Source organism: Lactuca serriola, chromosome 1, assembly GCF_051521515.1.
Source record: "Lactuca serriola cultivar US96UC23 chromosome 1, Lser_US96UC23_V15, whole genome shotgun sequence".
Lineage (NCBI taxonomy): Eukaryota > Viridiplantae > Streptophyta > Magnoliopsida > Asterales > Asteraceae > Lactuca > Lactuca serriola.
The window spans coordinates 4,314,543-4,337,296 of record NC_136408.1 but is presented as its reverse complement, the minus strand read 5'-3'; the positions used below and the strand labels follow the sequence as shown (position 1 = coordinate 4,337,296).

At 38.7% G+C, this 22,754-nt stretch overlaps 2 protein-coding genes across 6 annotated transcripts; one reads left to right on the top strand and one right to left on the bottom strand.

Moving 5' to 3' along the window:
* Positions 1 to 531: 531 nt before the first annotated feature.
* LOC145086855 (uncharacterized) lies at positions 532 to 6,194 on the bottom strand. The gene is made up of 5 exons (XM_079024730.1): positions 5,232 to 6,194; positions 4,318 to 4,459; positions 1,978 to 4,236; positions 1,176 to 1,715; positions 532 to 827 (listed from the first exon to the last, which is right to left on the bottom strand). Exons 1-4 carry the CDS (start codon positions 6,134 to 6,136, stop codon positions 1,209 to 1,211), a joined length of 3,813 nt encoding a protein of 1,270 aa, XP_078880856.1. The 5' UTR covers positions 6,137 to 6,194; the 3' UTR covers positions 532 to 827; positions 1,176 to 1,208.
* A 627-nt stretch (positions 6,195 to 6,821) lies between these two features.
* LOC145086541 (Ubiquitin carboxyl-terminal hydrolase family protein) lies at positions 6,822 to 10,466 on the top strand. 5 transcript variants are annotated; one of them, XM_079024513.1, is made up of 5 exons: positions 6,826 to 6,975; positions 8,012 to 8,247; positions 8,657 to 8,745; positions 8,839 to 8,961; positions 9,071 to 10,466. In XM_079024513.1, the coding sequence occupies exon 5, from the start codon at positions 9,082 to 9,084 to the stop codon at positions 10,288 to 10,290; it is 1,209 nt and encodes a 402-aa protein (XP_078880639.1). In that variant the 5' UTR covers positions 6,826 to 6,975; positions 8,012 to 8,247; positions 8,657 to 8,745; positions 8,839 to 8,961; positions 9,071 to 9,081; the 3' UTR covers positions 10,291 to 10,466. The 5 variants fall into 5 exon arrangements, with proteins under 5 accessions (XP_078880695.1, XP_078880639.1, XP_078880576.1 ...); XM_079024450.1 differs by having other exon boundaries at positions 7,224 to 8,247; XM_079024569.1 differs by lacking the exon at positions 8,012 to 8,247 and having other exon boundaries at positions 6,822 to 6,975.
* The last annotated feature ends 12,288 nt before the right edge of the window (positions 10,467 to 22,754 follow it).

Genomic DNA, 22,754 nt, shown 5'->3' with positions numbered 1-22,754 from the left:
ATGTCTTTCTTTTTTGCTTTTCGATTTGGCAATTTGGCGCCAACACCGGTGGTCGTTTGTCCATGCTGACTGGACCAGACTTTTAGGTCCGGATCATGACTTGGGTCTTTATAACTCTACTTGTTTCAGATTAGGCTTTTGTGATATATTTTTTTAGTTTTTAGTATAAATATAAACAGGTAGGTTTGTATCAACACCCATCAATTTTTTGGCCTTTTTTTCAAGTAGTTAATGTTTTGATAACATAAAGAAAAAACCATTCAACTTTTTAAATTGATGTCATTTATAAATTATACTGGTATAAGGTTTTGTTATTGCCACTTGTTCTAATTTCAAATTTTTTAAATGAACAACTAACAGAAAGTTCAGTGAGTTGGTGGCAAAAACTGAATACTCAATTAAATTTTAATTTTCAATTTAAAAATCAAATTTCAACATAAAGAACTTGAACCCTACAATCAAAACCAAACTAACCTCACTAAAGTTCTAAATAAAACATATCTTGGGAAAAAAAAAAAAAAAAAAGACTGATTGGTTCCCCATCTTTTCTTTTCGTGATGTCCTATTTATCCTTAAATCAAATATATAAAACCCCAATTCCACCTTCATTTATCCTCACAATATAGAAGAAGATGATGAAAATGTGAAGATTTTACTAATACTAATACTAACTTGTGTCTTTGCAAAGAGAACCATTTGATAAAAGTCTAAGAATGTTTGAAATAACTACACATTAGAACCAGCTTTCAAGAAGCATATACCAGAATTGAGCAAAATCCATCAACTGCTGATAATTAGTTGAAGCAGAAACATCCCTCTAATTTAACCTGTAAAGGTTAAATATAAGAAATGCTATAATTAGTGACTCTAATTGTGTTCAAAGAAATGCCACCTCTAATTTAACCAATAAAGTTTGTGTTCAAATGAGATTTTTGTATTGGGTTGATATCTTTTTTAAGTATAGTCTCACCAAGAAAAGAAATTGAGCATGCAATGCTATAACTGGGCAAAATTCTCAAAGTACAATGCCTTAATAAGAAAAAGCTCAAAAGTGTAATGCTGCGATTGGTTAGAAACTTTCCAAGTATAATGCGTCAAAAATGAAATGTTGTAATTGGGTAAAATTTTCAAAGTGCAATACTAACAATAATTTCCACAAAATGTCTAGAAGTTACCTTTACGTTGTTGAGGAAGTGAAAAAAACAGTTCTATAACATGTTGACATGTCCTGACATGCTTGCAGTGCAAGATGGGCATAAAGAACCAATTCCATCTTGTGTTCCAGAATGAGAATGAAGCTGCTGGAGATGGAATTCATTTCTACACCATGCACATACACTTGTAATCTGCTGATGATGATTCCTTCCACTTCCAGATGTATTTGTATTTGGCATCATATTCATGGTGTTCTTTCCAAGCCAAAATGAGGAGGAATCAAACTGTTGCTCCATTGGCATCTCCACATTCACATTCACATTGTATGGAATTGGATACGCCCCCCTTGAATCCCTCCCTTCAAGTGCATGTGCATGTGTGTGTGGATTGTGTTGTGATCTAGCTGCTGTTAAGAAACTGAATTCCAAAGGCTCAGGTCTGCTATTACTATTACTATTACTATTACTAGTAGTAGTACTAGATCTCATTCTCAACCCACTCGCATCAAAACCTTCATTGTATTTGTATCTTTCATCAACTCTAAACTCTCCATCTCCTGCCTGTCATTCAAATTAAACATCAACTTCTTGTTACAAAACTATGTCTACTTTTTAAGGTGAAAGGCAACATATAGCAATGTACTTTTATATATTTATTCTAGCTATACTACTAAAGTAGTAACCTAACTTTTTGTTTTGTTAATTCAATTTAGCCCACTTGTTCAACCCATTTAGCCTGTTTCAATTGTAGCCAAGTTTTTTAATTTTACACATTTGACCCATTATAGTAACCTAACATATTGCAATGTACTTTCATTTGTACCTTTTCAGACATTATATTGAAGGAGTGAAAAGAGCTAGGGTATGGTATCTGGGCATGTGAGGAAGACTTGGATAAACCACTTCTCATTTGTTGATTTTGATTTTGATTTCCATCACCACTTTTCCACATACCACCACCAGGTACAACTTCTGCATGACTCTGGCTTCCAAAACCACTACTAAATTTGTTTCCTGAATTTTTCAGATCCTCCCATGCCCTACCAGGGTAAACCGTGTTACCCTGATTCTGAAAGCTACTACTTTTATCATTACAACCAAGGTTAAATAAGCCTCTTCCCCCTTTCAGATCATCCACCATGCTATTGTTAACCATACTCAAATTAGTATGGACACCAAAAGTTTCATCCATCTTGGATGGAGCTACAAGATCTTTCTTCTGTTCCACTCTAAGGGAATCTGGATACAGCTCATGAGGGTTCCCAAAAGCAAGACTCAACTCATTGCTGCTGATATCTCTGTCTTCATCAAATTTCAGCCCACCTAACGATGTAGAATACATCTTATTCTCAAAAATATCATCTGATGTGTCAGCAATGGAGAAATGATCAAGTAATCCCCTTTCAGAACTCTCTTCCTGCTTACATTCCTCCATGGCTCTTTCATACAAACAATCTTGAAAACCAAATTCTTGATCGTTTTCAGATGGAATAAGAGAGCAGAATTCAAGATTGCTGCCCAAAGATGTAACTGATTCATTACCTTTTGCTTCGTTATTCCTAAAAGTTTGGAAGTCATCTAATTTATGTTCCTCTTGTTTATTTGAAGGAATTTGGGGTTCCTCCATAGTAGGAAAAGAAACATCATTTCCAAGATTTTTATTTTCACACTCTTCCTCCTGCCATGGTGACAGGGATGGACCAAAGTTGCCAAAATCATTGGTCCTGAAATCAAATTGCCCATCAAGTCCAGAACTTGATAATCCAGATGAGAGTTTATTTACGTTATTGAATGTGTCAGGAGCAAGATTATGAACAGATGGAGAGTCTTGTTTTTGGGGAGATATTAGGGTTTCACTAGTGACAACTTTAACTGGATCACGGTTTGTTTTGGTAGAAAGCTTCTTGACTACAGTTGCACCATCTTTATCCAGCCCAAAACGACCAAGGAAAAAAACAGATGATGACTCACCAACAGATTTCTCCTTTTCAGTCGCCACCTCATCAGACTTGATATCAATATCTATATCCATTTTTGCACCAAAACTGTTTTCTTCAATTGTTTTTACTGCAGGATTGGGCAATTCAATACTAGCAGTTGTACCAACATGATCTTTACTACCCATCTGTTCAGGGATGGAATCTGATTGGTCGGGAATGGAATCAACAAATGTAACCCCAGTTTCAGAAACTGGATCTTGATTGATTGCTTGATCAGAAACTGAATTTTGATTGATTGAAACTGAATCTTGATTGATTGGCTGATCAGAAACTGAATCTTGATTGCCCACTTGTTCATTTGGAAATGAAGAAAGCATAAAGCTTTCCAAATTTATACCCTGATCAAGATTGGAATCCAGCTTATTGTCAACAGAATTAACATGGGATTCACCTAAAGTTTCAGTGTTTCTGGTGTTTTCATTAATGGACAGGGGAGTTTCAGTTTCATCACCTAATAGTTCAGATTGAGAAACAGAAACATCAGGATCTTGATCTGTTTGAGAGACTTCATCATTCGTAGTACTTTTTTCACCGGACTTATATTCTTCAATAAAGACACCTCTATCTACATTACTATTTCCATCCTGTTTGCTAGGAGACACAAGGTCATGAGAAGCAGCTTCAAGATTGTCACAAGAATGTGCATCATGAGTCTCAATTACAACATTGTCTCCAGAAGAAACTGATGCTAGAGACTTATTGTTAGGAGCATCAGTCATCAAATTAGGATCACAATCCAATTCTGTAGCTAGAGGAAGTGATGGTTCAACTTTCTCTATTTCATTTTCCACATTGCATTCAATATGCTCATTAACTGGTGTAACAAGTTCAGATCTTTTGGTGTCATGAGCTTCCACCTGGTGGGCCAATAGATCATTTTCACTCTCAAAAGTCAATGAGCATTTTAGGCACTTGAAAGAGTCTTCTACTTGTACCTCCATTTCATCAATGGTGACTTGCTCCTCACATTTTGTAGGTACAGGTGGCGCTTCTGCTGGTGGTGTTGGTGGTGATGAAGATGATGATGGATTGTCAACAAGGTCATCTGTTTTGATGTCTTGTTGTATAACAAGATCCACAGCCTGTCATAAACAACATAAACCAATCAGGGAAAAGGGGGGAATTGAAAAGGGAAATTAGAACACTTGTAAATAACAACTTACATTCACAGAAGCTCCTTCCAAAGCAAAGTTATCAGAAGTGTTGATGTTCACATGATTTTGTTTCTCCGAGTTTTCTTGTTTAACAACAGAGTTCAAGTATGCGGATATTTCTCTGCATGACTCAAACTGCCGACCACTAGGACTGAAATCAAGGTAAGTAAATTATGTGAGAACAATGAAGACATTACATTCACACAGTTGATCTAAATGTAACAAGCTAATAATTGAGTTTTGTGTTCATGTGATAGATGGTGGTAACAAGACATCTAGTAAATGTTATTTTAAGTGTGTTAAGATAATTTTAAGTACATTTGTCTTGTCAAGAACTCAAAAATCTAAAGAACGAGAAAACTGTGCATAGATCCTATACCCTTTTCCCCCAAATGTCCCACCAACTCTCACTCCACAAAATAGGCTCTGTGAACGATCTCCCTAAAATGAAACCAATTTGATTACTGCAACATGTCTCCATTCTATATGTCTTAACCTAAACTTCATAACAGGTTTTCAAAGCTTAATGGCATGACTCAACTGGATTAGGACTGTTGTTCTCAATCTATCAAGTTAAGAGAATTTGATGAACATGTTAGCAATGTTGCCACTGGAGTCTCAATTGTGAGTAATTAAACCAAATCATTCCATGGTTGCAACCCCCCACCCCCTGTTTCTCAGCTTTTATCACCTAATCAACTAGAAGAAGTGAAATGTAATGCATGCAGTAAGTTCTATCTCCCATTATTGGTTCATCAACCAAATGATTTCTTTCTGAAATTACAATATAGTTGTTTGAAATGATACATCTACATTCGCATTTACTTAATGGAACAGTTGACAGCATTGATTAATTTTCAGTATACACAAGATCATCAACAAGTGTATCATATATAGCCTAAAAGCAAGGGAGAAACCAAAACCTTAAGTAGCGTCGACAGAATAACCAAACACGACCTTCTTTCTTTTTGATGCAGAGACTCAGCTTCCAGCCCTTTGGCAAAACATCACCGAATTCCCTTGCATCCACAACCCTCCTCTTCCTCCTCCTACTCCCCCACTGTCCATTCATACCTCTCAGAAACCCTAACAAGTCATCCTCCGTAGACATTCCCATCGTCCTCCTCCTAATCTCAGGCCCGTAAGGATCATCTAGTCCGGCAAGTGTAGCCATATTTACTGGTACACCACTATCATTTACGATTTCTCTATCCATCTCATTATCATATACAACGACTTTCTTAACCGTATTATGCCGAATTCTCTTGGCGGTTGGGGGACGAAGAAATACCACATTCTCATGCTTTCGCGGTCTCCCTCGTTTTCTCTTTATCCCTAGGTTTTCAGTACTCAAAAATTCAGGCACAACGGAATTGCTGTTGTTTTCGGCTTCCATCTGATCTACATCCTGGAAATTCGGGTCTGACTTGCAGAGTTGTTTCAACATACGGATGATTTGAGAGTTTTCCGCTTGCTCTGGGTCATTAATGTTGTTAGAAGGGTGCGCATGTGACGCCCGGAGGTGAGGTGTGCGTCGGTGAAGGGTGGTGGTCTTGGTGGTTGTGGAGGAGGACTCCGCCGAGGCAAGACGGAGCCGAGAGTAGGTCTGTTTACGGCTACCGGCGGATTCATTGAAAACGGCGCGGTTAATTTTGGGGATAACGACCTCGTCGCAGCGGTTGGGATCGAATGAGGAGTCCGACGATATGGAGAGAGTGTAGAGTTCTGACTGGGAGAGGAGGCGGAGATCAACAACTGGGACCGAGTCCAAACGGATAGCAGGACGCTCGGTGTCGTCAGCCTCGGCGGTGGCAACCGTGGCGGCCATATCGGAAAATGTGTTGTGTCGATGGGGGCCGAGTATATGTAACGTAGATGAACGACATTTTTACTACTTTAACCTTGTCCCTGTTATATCGAGAAAAACAATTGTATTGTTTTTTTTTTCTAATACTATAAATAAAACCTTTAATTTTGTAATTTTTTAACAGCTTACTTCTCTTATATTTTTTTTTTAGATTTTACCCTTTTAATTTGACTTTGTGACTCCATATATTTTATTAAGTTTTTACTAAGAGTGTTCATCAACACATATACTCTACACATCTAAACGTATTATGTAGTAGAACCCCGTTTATTTTCGATACCGTACGGGACTAATTTTTAAAAAAATTCGGGAGCGAGAGCGGGGGCGGGGTAAGATTAAACCCCCGTTTATTTTCGGGATCGGGACCGGGAGTGGGTATTTCTGTCCCGTACTTTCGCGGGGGGCCGTTTGCATATATAATAAAAATATAGATTTAGAGGGTGTTTGGCTTGACTTTTAAAATGACTTTTGCTTTATCTTACGTCCAAAAAGATGTTTGGTAAGATAAAAATGACTTTTTTTCATAGAGTATTTTGAGACTTTTTGAGAAGTCGCGTATACCTAATTTTTTCTAACTTTTCAGCAGCTAAAAATTAGAAATTACCAATATACCCTTACCTACCCTAATTAACGTCATTCACATTCATTCACGTATCACAGTTTCTTCTTGTTCTCTCCGCTCACGCACTCCTCTCGCATCTCGACCGCATCTTGACCTGCAACAAACACCGGCGACCTGCAACACCGGAGACACCGGCGACCGGCGACACCGCGCGAACTGCAACCCCGCGAGCGATCAGGTTTGTTTCTTTTCAATTTGATTTCCGATCTCAGATGTGATTTCCGATCTCAGATTTGCAATCTCTTCCTGTCTATTTCCGATTTCCATTTGATTTCCGATCTATGATGTTACATTTGATTTCCGATTTCCGATTTCCATTTGATTTCCGATTTCTGAAATTGATATTATGTAATTGATTTGCTGTGAAAATGATGTGCTGTGAAATAATTGATATGCTGTGAAATTGATTTGTGTTTTCTGTGGAAGTCATCCTGGTCATCGAGAAGTCTTCAGCGTTGCTGCTACTGAATTGGGAGATGAAATGTTTGATTGGTTTGCTTTTATTATCTTTATTGTGATTCTTTTTGTTGCTGACTTTTTAATTTTGGATGCATGTCTGTTCTTGGTGGCGCATCATCTTTTGATTAGAAGACTCAGAATTTGATTTCTAGTTTTTTGATTAAAAGACTCAGAATTTGATTTCTAGTTATCAAACTGGTGTTTGAATATATGACTGTTCTTGGTGGTGCACCATCTGTTTGATGAAAAGATTCTTAGAATTCGGTTTCTTGATATGAAATCGGTGTTCAATTCTTGCACCATCTTTTTAAGTCTTCCCTTTTCTGATCGAACCTTCTGATTATTTAGTTTCTTTATGTAATTAGATGTGATTTGAATGCGATATGCGACTGTCATGAAATTTTCCTTGAAAAATGAATTAACAGTTAATGGATTATATTTGTGAACTTGTTGAAAAATGAATTAACAGTTAATGAAATTGATGAAATATGAAGCTGATGAAATATGTAAACATGTCTTTTTTTGTCATTTTACATATAAAAGTTAAACCAAACACTTTAACTTTTGACTTTTCTCTTCAAAAGCTAATCCAAACACATTTTAAAAAATAACTTTTCCAAAAATCCTTTTCCAAAAAGTCCTTTTACAAAAAGGACTTTTGCCCCACAAAAGCTAAGCCAAACACCCTCTTAATATATAACTATATATATACATATAATATGATGTTTAGGTTTGTTTCTTTCATTTTCCTTTAGTCTTCAGAGGCTCTTTGTATTCAGTTCTTGATGCTTCTGGCTTGCCACTTCGCTTCTTTGTCTTCATCACACCCTCCTAGCGATCTTCGACTATCGTGCCTATCTCTAGCAGTTGAACGACCCTGTTAACCATCGTGCTTCTCGCGTCTCGCCGTCACCCTCTGCCGCTTGCTTTAGTCCGTTGGTCGTCGTCCTCCTACCGACGACCTAATTTCGGATCCAATACTTCATATCCGGTAATCTAGACTTCTGATTTCTAGTTGTTATATGTTTTTTTAATATAGATTTAGGCTTCTGATTTGCGGTTAGATATATTGATAATGTGATATTGTGGTTTTTGTTGATAGTAAGGTTGATTTATTGTAATCTATTCTAGGTTATGTACTAATCTTAGAAAATAACAATATTTTTTGGGGGTTTTGAGTGTGTTTTGTTGTTGATGATTTTTACTCCTCCATCCCACAAACAGTGGTTGTAGATGAGTACATTGAACTTTTAATCATTGTAAAAGAAGCATGTTCTTGATATTTTTATATGTATGATATTTGAATCAATTGTTTTTTGTTATACTAATGATGCTACACATTATTACAGGGAGTAAATGGTGAAAATGGTTATTTACAGTTTTACAATTGTCAAATGCAGGCATTTCTTGATCGTTTCTGCAGTAACTAACTTGTTTGTGAATCTCATTGGCATTTCGTTCTTCAGGAGCTATGCTCGTGTTAGTCTTGGTAAGTTTTCCTTTTGCTTTTAGGATATTTGTGATGATAAGTTATAGAAATATGAAATCATGATATAATTGATTTTACCCTTCTGATTTTCAGTTTATAGAAATATGAAAGCATGCACTGTTGACTCTAATTTCTTGGAGCTGGAATTTGAGATGTAGTTTGGTCTCGTGATCAGTGTTTCATCAGGTGATAACGACTATGTTCGTCTTTGACAAGGTAAGATTATACTTATGCTCTTGATATTCGTGTCCAGTGAGTTCCTATTTATGTTTACGGAGGTAGTTGATTTTTGTTATGTGGCAAATGTGAATACCCCGTCGATCAGTAGCATTTTCAATGGCGTTTTGGCGTCTGTTCTCCACCGCCACCAAAAACAAGCAACTGCCGCTGAAAAACTCCGCCGTCGCTAGCCTTAACCCTAGTCTATGTTCTATCTCCACCTTCATCACACGGTCTTACTCGACTTCATTTCTTATCACCAAAACCCCCAAATCTCAGAAGAAAAAACGCAAAAAGGAAGAATCCGCGAGAACCAAACACGTCCAGCACGAATCCGAACGTGTTCCTCACTTCGAGAAGATCCTCAATCGAGACAATCACTTCCGCTTTGTCACCAAAACCAAGGATTACCTCTTGAAACAACCACAACAAGTCCTCCGCCTAGATGATGCCGGAAAACTCTACCGTGAGCTAGGGTTTCCTCGCGGCCGTAAAGTTCTAAAATTCCTCCAGCGCCACCCTCTCATTTTCCAAACCTACCGCCACTCCAATGACAAAATCTGGTTCGGATTCACAGATTTCATGGAGACATTTCTGGAAGAAGAGAAGATGATTATGGATGAAATGGAACATGATCGGATCAATACTGTTAGAAAGCTGCTAATGATGTCTGCAAATAAACGAATTCCTCTAAGCAAGATCTATCACTGTAGATCATTATTCGGGATCCCAGAAGATTTCAGAGATCGTGTGAGAAAATATCCAGAGTATTTCAACACCATTGTTGAAGAAGATGGAAAGAGAATTCTCGAGCTTGTGAACTGGGATCCAAAACTCGCCATCAGCTCATTGGAACAACAGTTCATGGTTGATGAAGATCGAACCAAGAAAGCTTTTCAATTCAAGATAAAACACGGAAAATCATTGAATTTAGACGAACATGATGAACGGAAATTGAATCTGTTAAATACTCTTCCTCTCGTTTCACCTTATTCAGATGGGGCGAGCTTGGATCTTTGGACTTTGGAGGCTGAGAAGTATCGGGTAGGTGTTCTTCATGAGTTCTTGAGCTTGACATTGGAGAAAAGAGCATCGATTCACCACATTGTTGAGTTTAAAGAGGAATTAAGTCTTACTAAGCATACTTATGCAATGCTGTTGAAGCAGCCAAGGAGCTTTTATTTGGCAGGAACTGAGATGAATTGGGTTGTGTTCTTGAAGGATGCTTATGGGGAAGATGGGGTCCTAATTCATAAAGATCCACAGGTTTTGTTTAATGAGAAGTTCTGTGAGTTTGCAGACAAACAAGAACTGGAAATTGAGTAGCTTGCGAATGAGCCCTTGAATACAACTTAACATTGCTATTAAATTCAAAACAATTATGATCCATTTATATGGTTTATGAACAGGCAAAATAGATTTGTGCATTCACTATATTATAGACTTAGCAAACGTAACATGTAACTATTTACTGTAGTGATTAAACTGTTATATTTTTTTGACTGTTGAAAAAAAAAAACACTTCTTTCTAGTTACTTGGTTTTGATATTAAAGCACAATACATAAGAACATTAAAATAATATAGAAAAAAGCATATGTAGTTTTACGATTTTTTTGTTTTACATAATCAGATGGGAAAATGACTTATATGGGTAACTATGTTTCAAAATTGTTTAAAAAATACCATGCAAGTTTGGTGTGTACAAAAGACACCATCCAAGTAAAGCATTTGTACAAAAAACAACGAAGTACATTCGTTGTTCAAATTTGACCTTGTGTAACCGGCAATTACCGGTAAAAAATAAGTAAAGGAAAAAAAACAAGAGGAAATGACTCAAAGGGGTAACTATGTTTCAAAATTGTTCAAAAAACACCATCCAAGTTTGGTATGTTCAAAAAATAGCATCTAAGTAAACTTTTTGTACAAAAACACCAATAAACTATATGTTTTGTTCAAATATTATCCACCGGTAACTGGCCCTTACAAGTTAAATGATGACTTGACTTAACTATTATGACATGGCGTAATAATTATCGACAAAACAATACATGATATATTCCTCCTTTAAAAATCAATTTAGGGTTACTTAATGAACGAATGACTTCATATTCTCCTATGATTGATCTTCTTTTTCTAAAGTGATGATCTCAAACTCATGTCCAAAACCCTAATACCTGACTTAAGGAAAAAAGGGCTCCTTTACCCATGCCTCAATAAGCCTCCCTCCGACTAATGCCCAAATCCGTAAAAAGCCCAAAAAGGCATCCAAGCCCAACTACAAGGCCTCTAAGGCCCAACATGGCACAAGAACCCCCAACATGGCCTTAAGCCCAAAAAATGACCAGCTACAATCAGGTGGGCCCGAGGCCTAAGTTAAACAAGTCCATGCATATGCCCAATATATGTTGAAGCATCTACGATCGAGTGATCTTTGAGAAATCGTTGATAAAGTTGTTATATGAATTTGTATGGTCAAGAAAAGGACCATAGCTCGCAGATACTATTAGGATAAGACATATTTAATGACATCTATTTTTGACTCAGACTTTGTTCCATCATAAAATGACATTTTTCATAATTTAAACGATATTTATCTTAATACACCTCTAAAATTTTGTCAAAATTTCCAAACACTCTTGAAAACAATTCTCATACAGAGTGAAATCGTCAATAAACACATTGATTGTCTCTTCAACATAATTTGAGAAAATGACTGAATTACCATTGGTTCGAAAATCAACATACTCCGGCATCGGGCCCCGCCCGCTAAACACATGCAATCATATAACATGCTAACACATAAAGAAACATACTCTACTGTATCCATGTCCTAAGAAACATACTCTGCTAATAATGAGATATCCGTACTTAGCTAGTTCCAGCCAAGACTTCAGCAGTGCAAGGTGAGTCTCCTCACTATGTGAATGGGTCTAAGGCCACAATGTCAGCCCATGTAGTCTATGAGTAGGAAGACCCGGGGGTTAGCCTTAGGCATTGTATGCTTGTATGTTATTCCAGACCAAGGTCTGATGTCGGCCGGGTGCCCGAGGAATGTTTGCATGTTAGATTATACTTGTTGTCTATGTGATACTTGTATATGTCTGGTAGAGAGGTGAGTGCGAGCGAGGTCCCGTATCTCATCACTAGCTGAGTACGGACGATGTTCTGTATCTCATTATTAGCAGAGTATGTTTCTTAGGACAGAGATACAGTAGAGTATGTTTCTTTATGTGTTAGCGTGTTATATGATTATATGTGTTTAGCGGGCGGGGCCCGGAGACAGCCCCTGCCTAAGAGAAACAGATATGTATACCGAGCGGGACTCGATGCTAGGCGGAGCCTGATGCTGGGCGGGGCCCGATGCCGGAGTATTAAATAAATGTTTGACAATTATGGTTTTAGTATTAAATTAAAAACGAAATTTTTGGTCATTATTTTTGGGATGTTACACAGTTAAAACAAGTTAGTTGCTTTCTTATGTACAAAAAATAAGAATTTGGTAATATGTGAACACGGATAAGAGGTAGTTACCCTCCTAAGTCATTTTCCATTTGAGTTACCTATTTTAGCCGGTAATATTGGTGCAATTTAAACAGTTAAAACAAGTTAGTTGCTTTATTATGTACAAAAAAAAAAAAAAAAAAAAAAAAAAAAAAGTTGCCAATATGTGAACATGGATAAAAGGTAGTTACCCTCCTAAGTCATTTTCCCGAATTTTTTTGGAAAAGAAACTTCGTGTCTGTGTGTGTGTGTGTGTTTCGGGTCATTTTGTACATGAGAATATGCATCATGTACTGAAATCGCTGCAGACGAACTTTCATGGCCACAAGGGCCGAGTAGTATCGGGATTTGAACATATGTTAATAAGTTATCCATCATATCTTCTTCATGCCTTACCAAGTCACCACAACCCAAGTAGATGAATTTGAAAAGAGTAACTTGTCACGGTCTATTAGGCCCCATTTGGTGAGTAGAGCATGTCGCCACGCAAAAAAATCTGACGAAAATAACCCTTAGAACGAGTCTCATTTTGCATCTCCACATATCTCGTTATCTACCATCGTCTCCTATAATCTTCATAATCAACTAACTGCACACAAAAATTCATTCTTGATTATTGATTCTATATCAAGTGTCATTCGAACTCTCAAGCAGTCGATGATCTCATTGTCATCGTCAGTACTCAGCATCGTAAGGTACCATTCTTTTTTTAGCTTAAGTATCGACATCTCTTCAATTAATTGAACAATTTCTTGATTTCTTTCTCTCCTATCCTTACATGCATCTCTTAAGTGTATTAATTTCAACTGGACTGAAGTTCTCTATATAATAAAAATCACTTTCTAATCAATTTTTTATTCTTTCTCGATGGCAATCGTTACCTACATCTGTTGTTGTATAATTGTGTGTTTTAATATCATTTGTTACTTGATTCTTTCTTGATTACTTTATAATTACCCACAATGAAAATCTTTTTTTGTTTCATTTGGTGGTTTAATCTATAATTCTTGTGATGTTAGAACACATGTTGGATTCCAATTCTTGGTTGTTTACAAGTTATCTTCTTAAAAAAAAAAAAAAAAAAAAAAAAAAAAAAAAAAAAAAAAAAAAAAGCTTATAATCACTCTCCATCATTTATCCTTCTTAATTATTTAGCCATATAATTCAATATGTTATCAACTCTTTCTGTCCAAACAACTTTCTTTCATCATCATCGTCATCTTAAAGACATAACACTGGGGAGTGCATAACATGGAACAAATAACTAATGCAATTAAACCTCAAACTTTTAACTAAATTGCCCCCAAGAAGGGAATGAATAACAAATGCAATTAGACCTCAACTTTTGGACTAAATCGCCCCCAAGCATGGAATGAAGAACAAATGCAAGTATACCTTAAATTTTTTACTAAATTGCCCCAAAGCTTTTGTTTCTGCCTACTTAATGATAAAGATGCAACCTGTTCTTGGGAGGCTTAAAAACCATACATGAAGAGTTGAAGACCTTAAAGTTGTCTTCTTCATAAATCATGCGAGTTTGTTTGAAGTTTACAAAAAAACCTGAATTTGTTACTGATATTGTAACACCCGTAAATTTAGGCTTGGCAAATAAGTTATCATACGTCATGATAATAACTTTTAAAATAGGAGATTATTTAGGATGAATAATCTTAACCAAGTTATAGTATGTGTGACAAGGATTCCGGAGACATAATGAACGCTTAAATCCAACTTATAACGAATGAGTTACGATTTGTTGAAGTTTCGCGTTCGACCCGATACAACTATAGATATCGTAAATAGTGAATCAAATATAGATTAATTTTTAGCCTTAGCAATCTAAACGAAATTTGTAGTAGTCATTAAACCGAGAGTGTGCATATGGAGAACGTATAAATCTGAGTTCATTAGAGGAAATTATGATTTTTCTAAGATTCAGTGTAGCATTATACAGCTCAGAAATCGAATTTTAGATCGGTTGACTTTTAGCCGAAATAATTTAAACGAGAGTTGAAGATCTCATTGATAGGAGTTCAACAATATAAAGACAGTCGAAAACGGATGTCGTGTAACATCCCGATGTTAAGGTACTTCAAATTTCAACCCTTTAATTTATTTATATTGCAATTGGTCCCAAAGTTCAAGAATTATATGCAAAAAGGGTCATAATGGGATTTTGGTAAATTATGGCTTCGAAGTACGTCATGCGTACGTGGTGTACACTGAGCGTACTAGGGCGTGCCCTAGTACTAGGGTGTACATTATTGAAACGACCCAAAAATCACGACTAAATTTTTTTTTAAAACATTACTAAAACCATATTTATAAAAACCGTATCATAAGTCATAACATAATTCCATAGTATACTTTTTCAAACGTAAACTTATTATCAGAGTAAAACATCCCAGGCTAACTGACTATGATGTGTGCACTGCAACCTCTCCGAGCTCCTCTTGTGAAACTGAGTACCTGAAACCAAAAACTGAAACCGTAAGCACGAAGCTTAGTGAGCTCCCCCAAACTACCACATACCATACAAACATATAAAGCACATACTGGGCCTTGCCCACTACATCAGACCGAAGTCCGGACTAACTGGGGCCTTGCCCCCTGCATCGGACTGAAGTCCGGAAACTGACTGGGACCTTGTCCCCTGCATCAGACCGAAGTCCGGACTAACTGGGGCCTTGCCCCCTGCATCAGACCAAAGTCCGGAAACTGACTGGGACCTTGTCCCCTGCATCGGACCGAAGTCCGGACTAACTGCATCGGACCAAAGTCCGGAACTAACTCAACATAGCATAGCATAAACATATCAACTAGCATAAACACATATATTGCATACTGCATCGGGCCGTAGCTCAGAACACATAACACATAAATCCTGTCTGAGCCACGAAGGCATCAAACATACTAACTATTGCATCGGACCAAAGTCCGGAAACTACTACTAACTAAACGGGCCGGCATTGTGGCCTTAGACCCATTCCTACTGGAAGGAAACTCACCTCGGAATGCTGACTGCTGAAAACTCGAGTGAAAGATCCCCGGTTGTTCTCAGGCTATCATGACAAGTCAAACACTAAATCAAAAGGGGAATCTTTTGATGGGTAAAATGACTATTTTACCCCTACTATGGTGTGGGTCATAACCAAGGCCCAAAACCTTTAATTCTTCTAAGTCCATCAATGGCCCATTAAAGGCCCACTAATGGCCCAATTATACTAAATTGGGCCTACTTCACATATGGCCCTTCCTGAGCCCAACTGCCCTTGGCCCAAAATCTGACTTCAGCTGGCCCACTAAGGCCCAAGGACCTATAGTCCAAACCACAGCCCACACCGAGGCCCAAATGCTCAAAACCCAACTCTACTGAGTACGTTGGGTGTACTGGCCTTCTAGCGAGTACGCGGGGCGTACCTTTACTTATGCTCGGCGTAACCATCCTATTAAGGCACTTTTCCATTAAGTGCTTAATACCCCACTCCAGAGGCTACTAACTCAGATCTAGGTCCTTACTGATGTCTTAGTCCATAAAGTCACTAACTTGGAGACTTGCAATCCACCAAATACACTCAAACTCAAAAAGGTGACCATACACTTCTAAAACCAAGGCTAGATCTCATGCATGAGCTCATTGGGACCATAAAGATCGGAACTTTACTGCTTATAGGACTCATATGACTCTAAGGGAGGCAACCCTGGTCTTAGAAACAAACTTAAGTCATAAAGTCAATCTTGGGACCAAAAAGGTCCATAAACTTGTACTAAGGAGATCTAAGAGGTTAATCATCAAGCTCAAGACTTTTTACCTTACAGAGGCCGAAATGAAGCACTTATCCCAGATCTACAAGCTCTAGCTTCAAAGGTTCGTCCTTGCCAACCTTCTTCTCTTTGGTTCCAAGCTTTAATCCACCAAAATGGGTTCTCCAAGGTCAAGATCTCATAAAATGAAGGTAGGGACGTTCTAGGGTTTCTTCTGAGGTTGGGGAGGCTGATATGGGGGCTAGGGTTGAAACCATAATGTCCTTTATATAGTGCTTAACCCAAAATTAGGGTTTTGAGACTCTGAGCGTACGCCTTGAACACCCACGACCAACTTGCCCCATTACGTTGGGCGTAACCCAGCTTACGCTGGGCGTACCCACGCGTACCCCAACATGCATGCATGGTCTTCCATGCAAACTTTTCTCTATAAGGGCCATTCTTTCCAAATCTTCAAAGTGTCATAACTCCTTCATTCTAGATCCGATTCTGATGAACTTTATATCCACGGAAAGGTGACGAGAAACCCTACGTTTCTAACAACACAACCCGGCCCGAAAACTTCTCGAATAATACACCAAATTTAATAAAGGACTAAAACGCCCCTGGCCTTGGCCTCTGAAATTCCATAAACGAATATTTTAGAACAGGGTGTTACAATTATTGTATGTTGGGCGTACTTCCTAAATGTGGAAACCTAAATTTTTAGGGTTTTGGTGGTATTTAAGCATCCTTATGGCCTCATTTCCCCCACCTTCTCAGCATCCACCCTCTCATTCTTGTTGTAACCCTAGAACCGCCTTATGAAGCCATTTCAAGCCTTAAAGTGTGTGTTTTTGTGCTTAGAAAAAGCAGGAAGGAAGCCAAGATCATCTTTGGAGAGTGAAGCACTTTAGATTTGGGATTCACTCTTCATTTGTAACCCTTCAAAGGTATAAAGCTTGCATCTTGATCTTTTAATCTTGCAGATCTAGAAATAGGTGTTTTAGTGATACTTTTTGGTCCCAAATGTCTTATCTTGAGTATGGCATGTTCTTGACAATTTGTGTTGTCCTTTCAGACCCTAAGAGGGGTCCTAAGTCATAAAAACGAAGTCTTAATGGTTAGTTTTGCTCCATGCATCTTGTAGAAGGTCTTAATGAATTAAGACCTTAAGTTAAGCACTTAATGGGCATGTAAAGTCATAAAGTTGGTAACTTTTATGAATTTAGAGTGTATTTGAGTCGTAGATCTGAAATATCGACATAAGTGCTTTAAGCCGTTAAGCACTCGTTGAGTTTTGAAGGATGCAATGGTACGCCCTGCATACTCAGAGTACACCCTACGTACGAGGTCACCACCCCGATGGTGGACAACTATGAGGGTTGGAGTACGCTCAACGTACCTCTGGAGTACGCCCTACATACTCGCAGTGGGTCAGCCCGGATGAGTTGACTCGGCCGGGTTGACTCGGTTGACTTAGTGGATTTGACCAGTTGACTTTGACAAAGTTTGACCATTGAGGGTGTAACATCCTAAAAATAAGACCCAAAAATTTCTTTTTAAATTAATAAAACCAGTATTCCAGAAACATCATCATAAGAATCTAGATAAAACAAATGTGTCAATCATCACATCATATCAGAGTAAGTTAAGAAAATGCGGAACAAGGAGGTGTGTGCTCTGCAATCATCCCGGGCTCTGATCTACCGGATCATACCACATAACATATAATATTATCCTACCCTCTAGGATATCTAACTAACAGGTCATAACACATATCACATATTATCATTCTACCCTCTAGCATACCGATCTAACAGATCATACGAGAATAACATAACCAATAACAATTCGAAGGGCCGGCCTTGGTGCCTTAGACCCTTGAGTATAGTGAGGAAAACTCACCTGACTAGTAGTGCCGAAATGCTGAACTTCTAACCGCTGCCTCACGGGAAATCCCTAGCTGACACACATAATAAATACTAGGTTATTACCCGACATTAGTCCCTTGACTAAGTGTCCATATAATTCTAAAGTCCATTCCTTTTTGTTGGGCCAAGGCCCAACACCAAGTCCTTATCTTGAAGGTCCATACACTAAAGTCCTTTATTAGCCCAATTTACCAAATTGGGCCCAACCTCCTTATTGGGCCTATCTCCATGATCCACTAACATAACTTGGCCCAAAATATGCTATTGCAAAGTCCAACAAGGCCCAAATCTATTTAGCCTACAAACCCTAAGCCCATATGACAAGAGCCCAATCAAAGAGCGTACGCGGGGCGTACCTCCCTGGTTACGCTGGGCGTAATGTCGTTCTACGCTGATTGTCATCGGGATAGTTGACCTTGTACGCTGGGCGTACAGAACTTACGCCAGGTGTACGCGGGGTTTTACTAAAATCCTAATAAGTGCTTAATGGATTAAGCACTTAAGCCCATATCCCAGATCCATAGAACAAATACGCCTTGGGACCATAAAGTTCAGGACTTTATCACTTTGGACGTCCAGAAAGTCCTTAACTCATGGTCTTAACCCAGTAAGACCTTCTTACTTCATGCATGGGACAAGTCTAGCCTTTGGGAACTGATTTTTAGCACTTAAGACCTCTCCTAAGGTCTGAAAGGACAACTTATTTCGTCTAAGACATCACATGCATCTTCTTGGGACTCTTGGGACAATAAGACCCCATAAGGTTAAATCTAGATCTATAAACAAGAAAGCACAAAGTTTCAATCTTTTTACATTCTAGAGCTTTAATGGCACAACACAACTTCACATCTATAGCCTTGCTCTCCTCTTCTAACTCCTTGGAGCAATGTCTTCACTTCCACGGTTCAAAATGCACACTAACTCACACTTCTTCACACACTCAAGGGTTTGGGACGTTTTCTGAGGGATGGAGGCTGAGAATGAGCAAAGGAATGAGCCATAAGGGTGTTTATATAGTCCTCAACACCGGATATTAGAGTTTTCATTGGACATAAGTACGCCTAGTATGCTTAACGTACCCTTATGTACGCTCAGCGTACTACTTCTAGTCCCAAAGTTGCAACTTTAGTCCTTATACTTCTCGTGACCCAAGACCACCAACTCCAGGGACCAACAATGACAACTATTAAAGGAAGAAAGGCTTTCAAGATATACCTGCAAGGTTCGAGGCGTTACACTAAAATACCACACACAACACAACATAAATAAACAATTGTGGGTTATCAGCAACCCTGGGAACTACCAGCAGTCCCAGTGGGCTAACAGCACGCCCGATGGGTTATCAGCAACCCTTGAGACTATTAGCAGTCTCAGTCACATATAAACAACATAACATAATTATAACAACTAGACCCAACTAGTCACCACAGATACAACTATTCTACCACACAGGCTCATACAAAAATGCAAGAGTCACAAAGATAGCTAGCATCCTACATATATAATTTAGTGAGCCGGCATTGGTGCCTTCGACTCATGAGCACCGGAAGAAGACTCACCTCACACTGTTGAATCATACTGATAACTCCCTCGCTGTTGGTCCGACAAATCCCCAAGTTATCAGTATCAAATAACATCCAATTAACAATTGGATTCCAATCCATAACTATCAGACTAAAATTAGGGTAAATGACCAATTTACCCCTTACCTAGTTTGGACCAAAACTTAGGCCAAAACCTATAATCCAAAAGGCCCAAACATGGCCCAATTTTCCAAATTGGGCCCAAACCCTTATATGGGCCTTACCCCAAGGCCCACCAATTTTTCCTAGTCTAAACACTTGCATTCAGATGGCCCAACAAGACCCCAAGCATCTAAGCCCAATAGAATGGCCTAAACTTAAAGCCCAAGATGTGAAGCCCAACAGATTAAGCATGTGGGGTGTACTCAATTGTACGCTAAGAGTACATGCTTTGGGGCATGTACATTGTACGTACTGGCTTGTACACCCAACGTACTCCTCCTGTTCATCCATCCTTCATATTTAGCCCTTAATTCCTTGAGACATTACTCAAGAACGTAGATCTAATATCCTCGAGTTGGATTATCACGCAAAGTTGCTAACTTTATGTTCATGCATGTCTAAATGAAGCTCTTATGCTTAAAAAGGACTTAATGGGTGACTTAATGCATGCATGAGACCCAATACCCCATAAAGTTGGCACCTTTATGCTCAAGGAACTCCTAATAAACTCATCCATCAACCTAAAAAGGGACCAAAAGCATAACAAATCAAGTTGTAAAGAGATCTAAACATTAATGTAACATCAAGAATCTCAGGTATTTATTTATTTATTTATTATTGAGACTTTATGTGTGGCTCGACGAGTTGTGAGCCTAACTCATCGAGTAGAGTCCGATTAGACCACATGGGTTTAATGATCGACTCGATGAGTCAGAGAGCTGACTCGCCAAGTAGGTGTTGTGAGGTGAAACCCTAAATCCTCGGGTTTAGGGCCTATTTAAGGAAACTTATGTCCTCATTTTTTCCTCACCAGTTACCCTATTCCCCTGAGTGAAACCCTAATCAGCCTTTAAGCTAAGAGAGAGAGTGTGTTAGAGCTTATATTGAGTGTTTTGGTGAAGCATTGGAAGAAGAAGAAGGGAGATTCAAGCAAGGAACGAGGAAAAGGCTGTGAGATCCAATAATCATTCACTTGGAGCTTCTGTTGGAAGGTAAAAGTCGTCACCTTGCTCATCATCTTGTCTAGATCTTGCCAATGAGAAACTTTTGGGGATTTTTCCATATTTCCTTGAGATTCGGTATGACTTGTGCTTGCCAAGCATTGAGACATCAGATCTGGACCTTGTGAGGTCCGTAGAGTCCAAAGGTCCCAGCTTTATCCAACCATAAAGGGCTATGGTGCTTAAACACCTTGGTTAGAGCTTTTATTTGGCATTATGGAGCAAACACGCCATGAATGAACGTAAAGATCGAAGCTTTACGTGTCATTTGACCCTTGGGAGGCTAGATCTAGAGTTTGGAGTGATAGATCTGCCTTAAAACGTCTAAATGAGATTTTCATTTAAGGGACTCGGCGAGTCAAAGAGCTGACTCGACGAGTCGACTAGGGTTTTCCCCGATAAGTCTAGACATGGGTAGCTCAGCGAGTTGACGGGTCAACTTGACGAGTTGAGTTGGGTTTCCGCGAGGTTCTGAAGGAACAAGGGGGATTCGCGAGTCACATAGATGCACTCGGCGAGTCAGGTCAACATGGATAGTTGACTCGAGTGTTGACTTTAGGGTTTGGTCAAGGCAGGGAGAGTGGGGACCGTGGAGGGGTAAAATGGTCTTTTACCCATTCCATGAGTTTAGAAATAGATTAACCTAGTTTATTTCGATTCATGACTTAAGTGTTGATTAGAAATTATTGTCTTATGTGTTAGGCGGAGGCTAGTTTGAGATTCGTGTACGAGATTATTACTTACTTGATTATGAGGTGAGTCTTCTCACTATACTTACCATGAGTAGTATTTATGTGTGACCGGAGGGTCTTATGTGTTATATTGAGTATTTGATATCCTCCATTATGTATTTGTGATTTATGTTGAGTATTATTATTATGAGCTTATTAAGTTAGGACCGGAGGGTCCACCCAAGTTGTGGGACGGAGGGTCCCCACTGAGACACATTGACTGGAGGGTCGTATTGAGTTAGCCTCTAGTGGCTAATGTGATGTGTATAGTATTTTGGGGAACTCACTAAGCTTCGTGCTTACCGTGTTATGTGTTATGTGTTTCAGGTACCTCTTAGGATCACGAGAGGGCACCGGCTTGATTGTAGACACACTTGAGTTGGGGATATGTTTTTTTGAGGATCATGGATTTGTGTTATAAACAGTTTTGGGACATGTGTTTTGATAAATTAATGTTTGAGGGTCTTTTACTTATAGCTGCAGTTGCAACTTTCAAATACCATTTCCATCTCGGAGATCCAGTCGATAATTTCTACTGGATTTGGGCTTCCATAAAGACTTGGTGGTTTGGCACCCAAGAAGTTCTTATACATATGCCCATCCCTGTCAATCCTTCTGTCGGAGTCGTTCCTCCTGACCACTTGGGGTCCAACTTGACTCGCAGTATGGCTGTAATTTCCGTTCTCTGATAGTTCTTCATTCAGTCTGGGCTGCACAATAAGCACAATAGGTTCATCCCTATTAAGCAACATTTGCTTAATCTCCTCCCTCTATTTGACCATCATAGCCCGAATCATTGCTTGGACTCCTGCCATCGTGATTGGATCGGGTGCAGCTGCTACCTCTGGTGCACGCTCAATCACTTGTGGCTGTTGCTTTCCATTAGCATTTCCTAATCCGCTGTGAGTTCTCACCATTTCAATCTATACACCAAATCAGACGTTCGGTGTACAGTGACGGGAATTTAGATAGGGGAATCAGACGTATAAATCTCCTTGTCACTCCGAAAAGTTACATGCCAGTTCTAATACCGTAACTAAACGTTTAGAAATCTGAACACATAAAATTTCTAGATCCGGTCGGCAACAGACCATAGATCCGATCAAATAATGGCATCATAAAGCATCACAAAT